This window comes from Crocodylus siamensis, chromosome 4 (assembly GCF_052110815.1).
Source record: "Crocodylus siamensis isolate JL-2025a chromosome 4, ASM5211081v1, whole genome shotgun sequence".
Classification (NCBI taxonomy): Eukaryota; Metazoa; Chordata; order Crocodylia; family Crocodylidae; genus Crocodylus; species Crocodylus siamensis.
The window spans coordinates 157,030,056-157,041,421 of record NC_143398.1 but is presented as its reverse complement, the minus strand read 5'-3'; the positions used below and the strand labels follow the sequence as shown (position 1 = coordinate 157,041,421).

The window sequence follows — 11,366 nt, the reverse complement described above, 5'->3', positions numbered from 1 at the left end:
TAGACCAGTTTCTGATCACTTATATCAGTAAAAATGTAATGTTTGTACTTGGCCTAAAGCTTCCTGGCCCATCTGGTATGCCTTTCTTCTTTAGAGTTTTAACTACAGCTTTCAACTCAGGTGTATTTTCTGTCAACAAACCCTTGGCCACACACAAACTAGACTATTTTTCCTGTCCAGATGTACAAAATAGAATAGTGTATTATACAATTAATAGAAATATTTAATAAGCAATATAGAATGAGAGGTGAATTTCTCATCTGAGGGGTTAGCACTGAGTAACACAGGTAATCTCTTCTCGGCCTTTTGGCTAAAATGCAGCATTCACTATTAAAGTTGTTGAAATAAATTAGTTTCCAGGCAGTTTTATGGTTGCAGCAGACAGAAATGAAGCTTTATTCAAGATATTTTTCATCAGGAGGTAAATTTCTAAACACAATACAGTTTGCTTAAGTAACAGTGGCTGGACACAGAAATGCGGAGGAAAGAAACAGAGAGCATGGAGGAGGCCATCTGAGCAGCTCAGATAAGCCTGTTGGTATGGATGCCATCAACAGCAGTGAGTAACAAGAATGAGCAGTTCTCCTTGCTCATTTGCACCGGCATGCACTGAACATGCTGGGAGCACTTCCACTTTGTCTGAAGTTTGACTTGAAGGTCCTGCACTGGGAGAGGCTGGTGCTGCTGATCAGGCATAAAGCTTCCTGGATTGCCCTATTGAAAAAGTAAATACAGTGATATTTTTGTAAGGTAGAGGAATAAAATCTCTCAGGCAACACTGTTGCTGTTATTATGGCCTATTACCTAATTACAGTAGCATCCACAGTGCACTGTATTCTTTTTAAACATTCAGGAGGAATAGCCCCTGCCCTCCAGAAGAAGAATGGAAAAACAAGTGGGCAAGTGGTGGGCCAGCTATTGGAAGATATTCATGAGATACAAGCTTATAAAAACAAAAAAATTCCATAATTTTTTGAGAAGCATGGAGTTTGCTTGTTTTTTTTGTTTTGGTGATACCTTATATTGGACCAACTTTATAATTATGAAAGATGTTAAATAAGCTTTCAGGCACCAAGTGCATTTTTTAAGGTTGGGTGACTTTGAAACCAGGAACCTTTGTCGTGAAGAATGCTCAAAATCGTATATCTGGGAGAGCTGTTATTTTAACTAACATATTTTGCATCATTTTTATCAATGAATAAACTGGCATAAAGGAACAGCTACAAGCAAAGTCATTTTCTGGCTTTGCTACCATGAGCAAGTGAAAATGTAATTCTAATCAGCAAGACTCTTAGTGCAGAAAGGAGCCAAAGCATTTCTGATCAATCTAATAAATCCATCTGAGAAACTGCCAAGGCCTGGAGCCTTACCAGATTTCATAGTCTTTATGGCTTCAGTCACTTCTTCCATTGTTGCGCCTCTCTCCAATGTATTATTCCCCTGCAGGCAAATTCTTAGATTTTCATTACCTTCTGAAATCATATGGTTGTCAAAGTTAGAGATAAAAAATAACTTTCAGTCATCTAGTCCACTCTCTGTTCATACAGCACTAAGTAATGATGGTTCTCACTTGCTTATCCACTTTGAATGGTGTGACTGCTTTAATGCTGATGCCAGTTCTAATACAAAGCCTGACAGTTCCTTTGGACATCAGCATGGTCTTGGCTGGGCTATAACCAGCTCTTCACAGTTACCTCTGCAGCATCCCTTGTTTTTCCTCTTCACCAGGCAACATATCTTTCTCTTAAATTCCCACCCCTCTACACATGCTCTGATTTAATACATCCTCTACTGCATCCTCTCCTCTCATTCACATCGTTCTTAAAAATACCTCAGTCTTGCCATACAAAAACAAACACTAGAGGAGACTGAAACAGTGCCCTAAAAGGTGAGACAGCAGAGCTGACACATCCTCTTCTGCCATGCAGAAAAAGAGCTAACATAATTTTCTTCTGTTATGGTTCTTACCTTGGCCTTCGCATTTGTTGGGCTGTGGCTGGGACGATGAAGCAAAGCAATAAGAAGAGTTACCCCCACCACAGCCACCTCCTCCTGAAATTTTACTACAGGGTCCTCCTCCTGTGCCTCCACCGCCACATATTCCTCCTGAAGACCAGCTAGTACCACCTCCACCACATGATGACCAGCCACTTCCTCCTCCTCCACCACTTCCACCGGCTGATGACCAACTAACTCCTCCACGTCCTCCTCTTCCTCCTCCTCCTCCTCCTCCTCCTCCTCCCTGTATGTAACTGTAAGGGGAGAAAGATATTTGAGGAATGAAACAAAAGAACAAGTGTATTCTAGCTGAAGCCATAGGGGGACTGCATGCCCTTGCTGTTTTCTACCCAGCCCCTTCTCCCCACCTGATCCATACATGCAAGACTTTAAGATAATGGGACTGAAATTCCATACCCCCCCCCCGATGCCACCCATGGCATTTTTGCCAGCTTACCTCAAGTCCTTTGATAGCTGCCTGCCATAGCTCTGAGAGCATGCTCATTCCCTGATACCCAAATAATAAAGATGCAGAACTATATCTCTGGTATACCCATGCCACAGCACAGACTTAAAACCAACATAATCTGAGATATGGCTGAATTTAATAAATGGCTCAAATGATCTCCCAAGCTTCATATTTGTCAGGATTAAGAAAAGTGTGCCTATGTTATTTTGCTTAGTTTTCATTCTCACAGTACATGTCTACATGTTCATTAATGTGCAGTGGCTACTACACATTTAATTTAGTACTTGTATAATCAAGTACTAAATAAATATACTAAATATACTACAGAAATTTGCTGTAGCAACAACGAATGCCTTTTAAGTGACGCTATTGCACAGTAGCCTATTAGCAGTGTTTGTGCTGTGACACGCTACTACATAGTATTATTAGGCTACTGCACTGTTATCATCTCATGTAGATGCATCCATAGCTACCTCTAGAGGTCCCTTTCTGTCTGGAAGCAGAAATGGCAAAAGACTGTCATAAATCCTCTTCTCCTGTGAGTTTCTCCCCAAATGACTACCACTTTGATGTTGTGAGATTTAGACTTACCAGATAAAAGCAATTCCCATTTCACCACACCTTTTCATAATTTACCTGTTTTCTACTGATTCCTTTGTTGTGTGTTACTATCCTTGCTTTCAACTACCTGTGACACTAATTTCTTTAATATTATCAGTTTTCCATATGTTTACCCAATGTCATGCTGTCCTTCCTCAAGCAACTCCCGGTATTGACAGATTTCCTGTTCCAAGCGGATCTTGATGCCAAGTAGCATCTTATACTCCTCGTTCTGACTCTCTATTTCACATCGGATGCTGGCCAGTTCTTCTTCCACAGGGATGATCAAGTTCTGGATCTGTTGCAGCTGCATGCTATAACGGCGTTCTGTGTCCTCCAAGTTGGATTGCAGGGACTGTAACTAAAATATGTAAAAAATAGACAGCTTGTATGCACGTGGCAAGTCTTAACTCCTTTTGATACAGAAAGCAGTACTTTTCAATAACAGAAGGGAGAAGCAAGTCCCTCATGACAACAGCATCTCCCCATCTACAGAAAGAATGCTTGCAATAACTGCTCTCTTATCATTCCAGTAACCATGTGCCCTATGTCTTTTATGAGAGGCAAAGCAAATGGAAATATCATACCATGCTGAGCTGAGACTGGAGATCAATTTCCAGTCTCTGATATTCACGTCTCAGCTCTGAGACCTGGTGGTTGCTTGATTCAATCTCCTGACCGCTGGTGTGGACTTCGTGTCTAACCTCTTCCATCTGAAAAATGCAAATACAGAATCTGAAGGTTTCTGACCAATGTTTAAAAATAAAATTAATCAAATTAAACAAGAGCCCCTTGTCATGTAATGATATGAGATGACTCTTTAGCCCCAAATTAACCAAGTCCTCTGTTCATCACTCCTTATATTTGCTTCTTTAGCAGTTCCCCTAAAAAAATGTATTACAGTCAAACCCCAATAGCATGATGTGCATAGGACTGTGCAATTAATCAGAGAAGCACACTCTGCTAACTGTCTGCATCTACATGACATGTTGACTGTGCAGTAGCTCATTACTCATTGGCAAAATCTTCTGCTTCCAGGTGCTGAGCAAGGGATTGGCAAGCCTGCCTTGCAATTATTAAAAAATAAAATAAAAGAGGTTTTGCTCTTGTATATCTTCATGCATATTTCTGTAAAGAAGGCAAATTACTTTGCCAGTAGCTGTCTGCTAACTGATTCAACGTGGTAACTGTATTTGGTAAATGTGATGTTAAGCAGCCAATTTTACCTAGCAAAGATGGCTTAAGTTGTCAGTATGAAGAAGTTTGTGACACTGTCTAGATTGACAGTAGTCATTATCATGAATGGATATTCCATTATTACAGTATTGAATTATTGCAAATGGAAGTCAGGTGTTTGTGATGAAAGTTGTGATAACAGGCAAAGTGTGACATATGAGTGATATTAACAGGGTTTGACTGTATGCGCTGTGCCCTGAAAGTCCACAAGTATGAGCTGTTTTGCATAAACTGATACATCTGAAGTGGGATTTACCTTGCTTTCATACCAGCGTTCAACCTCTTCACGGTTCTGCCGGATGATGTATTCATACTCCTTTCTCATCTCATTCAATTTTCCCATCAGATCTTCTCCTGGAGCAGCATTGACCTCCACACTGACATCACCACCAGACTGTGACTGCAATGATCTAATTTCCTGCAGAGTAAGCCCAAACCAAGCACATAGGAAAGAAAGACTTAGTGTCCTGTTGGATAAAGTTTTGGAAAATGGCATACACATGTCATGTGTGACCTAACAAATGACCACTGTCATCTGAGAAAGGTCAGATGAGCATTCAGGGGGAGTGGGGAGGCTGGGAGGCTGACTGGGAGCTATAACATATGGTTCCCATTCAAACCTTCACAGTGAGTAATAATGATCTCAGAATATCCCATGGTGATTGTATAAATATAATAAATGAAGGAACTTCTGTTTTTTCTAGAAAGCAAGAAATGAAAGCAGGGAAGAAGCAAAAGGAACAATCATAAGGGGGGGGCAGAGGACAGTCAAAATATGAATGCACTTTGACATCTGGCCCTGGGCTTTGTAAATCCCAGATGCAGCTATGGTCTTCATGGGGGTCCTTTGGTTGAGAAAGTGGAGAAACCGTGATCTTATGTGCCAATTATAAGGTGTATGGATAAAGATCCCACTACATAAATACCCAAACCAGCGGACCAAGACCCATGGAAAACCAAATCTTAGTGGAACTGCAGAACCCAGCTCTGCCAAGACATAAATCCAGTCACCTAAATTCATGAAATTCATAAAGGTATTGAAAACCATTCATTCAGGCTGCAATTCTCAAATCACCTTGGTGTAGCTACCACTTTGGACACTGAAATATTTTGTAGCTAAGAAAGGTCACAGTATGTCAGCTGCTTAAATTTTCATATTCTTTCCTAAGAACTGAAAAGGGGAACTGTAAAACAGGGAGATAATGAGTGGGTTTTATCTTTTGTTGCTTCTTTATGCACAACAAAGGCAGCATAAGACATTTTTTCAGAAATACATTTTTGCTGCTTGTGTGTTCACATCAAAAAGTAATGTGCCTTGATTGCCAGGCTTTTGCTCTGAGACTGCAGGAGGGATACACATTCCCAAGAGAACGAAACTTGAGCTGTAGCTTCCCAACTGCTAAGAGTCAGGTCTTACCTCCGCATGATCCTTCTTGAGTTGAATCAGCTCCTCCTGTAGGGACTCAAATTGCATCTCCAGGTCAGACTTAACTAAAGTCAGGTTGTCCAACATGGGGCGCAAGCCATTAATATCACCCTCCACACTCTGCCGAAGACTATATTCGGTCTCATACCTGAATCACAGGCAAAAAAAACACAACTAATTCAGCAACTGCATCCCTGATTGTGTGTTTCTGGTATTACTTTAATTTATAAACAGGATCACATTTTCCATCACTTTTTTTTCCGCCTTCATCTCTATTTGTCTCTCACCTGTACCATTTTCTGTCTAATCTAAGTCCAGTGGTAGGGATTTAAGTTTTAATATTTCAAAAATCCTTTTTCCTTGTTCTTTTTCACTTTCTCTATTTTCTGTGGGCGTGGTGTAGCTATCCACCAATTTCTATGGGCTTCCAGAAGAAAATAATATCCCCCTCTTTTTTCCTTAAAAATCTATAGATTCCTTATGCCTTTGCCCCACAAACAGATTTTTTCTTGCCATAAACAGTAAGGAAACCAGTATTTGTTGATGCCCCTTTATGCAGTCAAGAAAAAGCTGAAAAGCTGACATAAAGATCAGATGTCGATTCTGTTGTCATGGAATTAAAAGATACTATAACCCTCTATAATAGGTGCCTTTGTACTGGGAATCCATATGGATAAGGTGAGGAAAGTAGAAGGCAGTGAGTGACTGGATGTGAAAATGTATTTACTTCATCCTGAAGTCTTCAGCAGTCATCCTGGCATTATCTAGGTCCAGTATGATCTTGTTATTCGCCACAGTTGCCAAAACAATCTAAAAGAGAAGATAGTACACTGATGACGTTCAAACCTGCAGGCTCATCACATTCTCATTAAGTCCCAATAATGTCATGAACAGATAGGAGGGAAACAACATTTCTTAGGCACAAGGATCTGAATGAGTCCATCTCATTCACAAAGGAAAAGTAATGATGATGTCCATATGAAAAATGGCACTGGAAGGTTACACATCACTCACCATCTGTAGAAATTGTACGGCTTTCTTCTTTACATCAATAAAGCAGCCCTCCATTACCAACAACAACAATGGTGTTCCCACTGTCCTGTGTTTTTCTTTGTGTTTTATCCCCAAAAATGTTAAATGAGAACACTTTGCCATTAAGTTGGGTATTAAAAATCAACCTATTTTAGCACGCTTTCAAGTCCTTTTAAATGAAACACGGTCATCATCTTATTATTGTACCTGAAACTTTTACCAGCTACCACTTCATTCCTGGGCCCCATTCCTGCCCTGGTCTGCCCACTTCCCCATTCTTTGATTCTCTCCTTAAACATATTTCCCCCAAACACCTACAGACAGTAGTCTTTCACTTAATGAAATATTAACAACTACCAAAAGCTGCAATAAGGAGACACAGAATAAACATCCATATTCCTTCAACTGCTGCTTGTTTTTTTGCTTCCCATGTCCATCCATTGCCTACATATCAAGAGCCTTGTTCCCTTTAGCAATGTCCCTGAAGTGCTCGCTTATCCTAGACCAAAGTGAACGTAAAGTGGCTACAACACACAAACAAATCAGAATAGCAGAATTTTAAATTAGGTGCTCTTACAACTGATGTAAAATACCACATAAGTTCTAGGTGTAATGAGCTTGGGTGGTGCTGAAGTAATGAAGAATCTGCTTAGACTATAAACCCATTGGGTAGAAACCCTATCTTTTACCTCCCCATAAAGCACCTATTTTACTTTCCACACTATGATTATTATAATCAATGCTACTTTTGACACCTAAATCCCTTGGTCATATATAAATACAGTATGGGCCACATGTCCAATAAATGTACCTTCCTGCAAGAGAGGGAGGCCTGACTCCTGTACCTAGCATTTGTGGGTGCAGGGTGAGGCTGGTTAACACTGCCAATGGGGCCACATTTATTGCTATGGCTCTGGCCCAATTCTTTTTCTCCCATTGGCACTACAGAGTGGGGGAAACGCACATTATGCCCTGTTACAGCACGTAGCATTTGCCATTATGTATGCTTCTGTCTTCCTGTTGCCTGCAGATTGCCACTTGGAAGGCCCACTGGTAAAGTACACTCCTAACTTCCAGACTTTTTCTTCTGAAACAACACTGGCTTTACAGACCATAACTATATGTCTTTTTGCAGGATTGAGGAGTCAGTGGGAGCTTCTGGAAGGTCAACGTTTCTGAGAAATCAGGCCACATATGGATATAAGAGTCTAATTTGGGCTGGCTTTTTGGTTTTTGGTTTTTAATTTTTTTTTTTCTCTGAATAGGCCCATTTTAAATAGACTATAGGAATTCCTGTGTCCTGGCACAAGACCATATTGTAAGGAATTTTCTTTATTTATGTCTGCAAAGATTATTATTACTATTGCCTCAAAATTTCCTCTGCTATCTGCCAAACATGCTGAGCACAGTCTCACAAAGAATCCCTTCTGTTGCTCATTTGAAAAATTAGATCCTACCTGGTTTAGAAGGTCTTCAATTGGTCCATAATAGTGGGTGTAATCCTTTCCATCTTGAGGACCATGTGTCTGATACCACTCCCTGATTAGACGTTCAAGCTGAAGGTTATCTTCCTCCAAACATCGCACCTTGTCCAAGTAAGATGCCAGGCGTTCATTAAGGTTCTGCATGGTCATCTTTTCATTGTTGGAAAGGAAGCCAGTATCATCACCCCCAAAACCGCCTCCACCAAAGGCAATGGTGCCTCCACCAAAGCCAGTGCTGCCTCCACCAAAGCCAGTGCTGCCTCCACCAAAGCCACCTCCAGAACCACAACCAAATCCCCCAATGCCACTATAACTTCTACTGCTCATGCCTCCTCCATAGCTTCCTCCATAACCACACCTGGAACTTCCTCCACCAAAGCTCCTACTAGAAAAACCTCCTGCACTGCTTGCTCTGGAAGAAGCATATCTTCTACAGGAGCCTGAAGAGAACCCGCTGCTCCTACCACAGCCACCACCAATGCTACCACCTATACAGCAGCTTTTAGAGGGCTGCTTGAAGCCACAACTCATTGTGACAGCTCTTAAGGATTCAAATCAAATCCCAAAGCTGAGTGCACAGTTGTTTATAGAATCATAGCTTAACTGTCCATCCCAAACAGAGTACTTATACCTTCCACACTGGGTGTCACCAGGAGGGTGTTCCTCTTTTCCATGTGCGTTTGCCAGCTCTATTTTTATGCCAAGAATAGCTTGCCAAAGGGAACTTTTTAAACAGTTTCAAACAGCCTGGCGCACAGCCAGACTGTCCATGTTTATGCATCTATAGTTTATTCAAGATGGAAGGTATAATTAGCTGAGGTGGCTCTGAATTAATTTTGATCTTTTCTATCATCACATTCATTGGAATTACTATCACGTTGAGTTAAACTCAACTCATCCATGTCCCTTTCTGGAATATGAAAAACATTGTCATATTATCAAGCAGTAATGAACAGTACATTCTCTTTTTTAACAGAGGTAATAGAACAGCTCACTAGTTCAAATTCAGTTTTCCCTTGTAGATCACAAATAATGAATCCTACAATGTGCCCATTCAGATAGAATGCTATAATTCATTCTCTCGGTTGACTCTTTTCTACTTCAGTACTCTTTCAATTATGTGATTTGTTTTATTTTTCTGCATAGTTTATTATGTGTGTTACCTCAGTTTTTCCTCTGCCCTTGTTTTTTCCTATAGTGGAGAAGCCTCTACATTAATTTTTTATAGGTGCGTTTTTAACCACTATCAAGAATCTAGATATTGTCTCATAAAGACAAAAAGTGCTGCACACATCAGTTTATCTCACATCAATAATTATTTTAATTTAATTATTTTAATGTTTTAAATAAATATTTTATGAATCATCATTTCCTTATGAGAAAAAGCCCTGTACAACAACAACAGAAACAGCAATGCCCAAGATTTGCAGAGAGAGGGAAGCATTACAATATCTTGTAGGAAATAACACTTGATTTTGTTTGTTAACAGCAAATAACTTGGAGGATGGGGAGGGCATGCCACAGTTCTGCCTGCCAAAACTTGCTCTATGAGGATTGATGTGCACACACCAGTTTACCAGAACATCCTGGTTAATACCAAGAGATTGGATCCTGAAGGGTTATCACACAGCTGTGAGAGCAAGAAAAGGATCTTGACTATTGGCATACCAGTAAACATCACTGAAAATCACACTCTTCTAAAATCTCTACTGCCTATCAAAAACCTTATCTGAGGCTTTGCACAACTGGATGTAGAGAGTAGTGAAGAGCTTGTCCAAAATCCCACTAAGCATGGAGGATAACATTTTCAAGAATGCCAAAGTGCTTTTGCCTTTGGGACTTTAGAGAATTTTACTCCCAGGGCATTCATCTTCCTACACTCAAATACCAGCACACTCTGTAACAGAAGGAAGCTCATAGGCTGCAATACCAGAAGCATTTTTTCAAGCACATATGGTTGGCCATTTAATGAGGAAAAGCAATGATGGAAATACAGCAAAGAGCCTTTCTTGATCATTCTATGAATGTGAGGAAAGAAATCAGGATTTTTCTGTACAATTTATTATAAGCCAGAATGAGACTGAAATCAGTGGAAGTTAGGTATCTCAATAGGAGTTAGGTATATAAATACCTTTAAGAATTCGTAAGAAGCAAGGGTTTTCAGGGGTCATGTCTTTTAGTGGACCAGCTGAATAGTTAGGAGAGATGGTAGACATTATGAGGAAGCGTGCTTTGGCCTTATCCAGACAAGTGCGCACATGTGGTCTGCAGCACTACACACCGCACACGCTGCATATGCAAGTCTTCCCTGTGGGGACGTTTTTGAACACCGGGAGATCCTAGTGTCAAAAAAACCCACAACATAAGAAAGCGGGGTGGTGCACGTGGCACCAGCATGCACTTCCTGAAACCAGAGCCTGGCTGGCCAAAGCCATGCTCCAATTGCTAGCCAGGCTCCCTGCTGCCGGAGGCTCCCAGGACCCCAGGTGAGGTAGTTGGTGCTAGCCCAGGTACTGGCCCCGGCCTCTCCACCCCACCCAGGGCAGCCTGCCATGTGCCAGGGCACGCATGCATGAGTGTTTGGCCCATGAGACAGAAAATTCACTTTATGAAAAACTAAAATGTAGTCCAGCCTATATGACAGAATGGGGGCATGAAACACCCAACTGACAAAACCTGTGAGGTAACACAACACCATGGGAATAAACAGAAAAGTTTCAAGCCAATTCAGCAAATCAAAATTAAACATGATTTTTATATATCAAAAAGTCCTATTTCAATTTTAAAAGAACCCAAAATGAAATACTTCACCATTTCTGAATAAAAAACTTTTGTTATGGGCAAAAATGCAACATTTCACCTTTTTTCCTTCTAATTCAGGATCAAAAAATGTTGGAATAATAGAATTTCCTGCAGGATAAAACTTTTGATTCTGCTCGGCTCTAATGATGAGCCATTATATGATGTAGCTGTGAAAAAGGTTAATGTAATTCTCATTTTCAAACCATTTCTCCTGGAAACCAGAGTCCCTTGGCCAATCAGAGGACTGAGCGGGGGCTCACCATGATAAGCCCATGAAAATGGTGGCTGGACCTGTGATCAGCCTGCAAAATCAGCCCCC

At 40.7% G+C, this 11,366-nt stretch overlaps 1 protein-coding gene across 1 annotated transcript; it reads right to left on the bottom strand.

Annotated features, from left to right (window-relative positions):
- Nucleotides 1–399: 399 nt before the first annotated feature.
- Nucleotides 400–8,776, bottom strand: LOC149866905 (keratin, type I cytoskeletal 19-like). The gene is made up of 9 exons (XM_090044438.1): nucleotides 8,219–8,776; nucleotides 6,457–6,539; nucleotides 5,721–5,877; nucleotides 4,560–4,721; nucleotides 3,655–3,780; nucleotides 3,202–3,428; nucleotides 1,969–2,252; nucleotides 1,371–1,472; nucleotides 400–714 (listed from the first exon to the last, which is right to left on the bottom strand). The coding sequence occupies exons 1-9, from the start codon at nucleotides 8,774–8,776 to the stop codon at nucleotides 689–691; spliced, it is 1,725 nt and encodes a 574-aa protein (XP_089900564.1). The 3' UTR covers nucleotides 400–688.
- Between the last annotated feature and the right edge of the window lie 2,590 nt (nucleotides 8,777–11,366).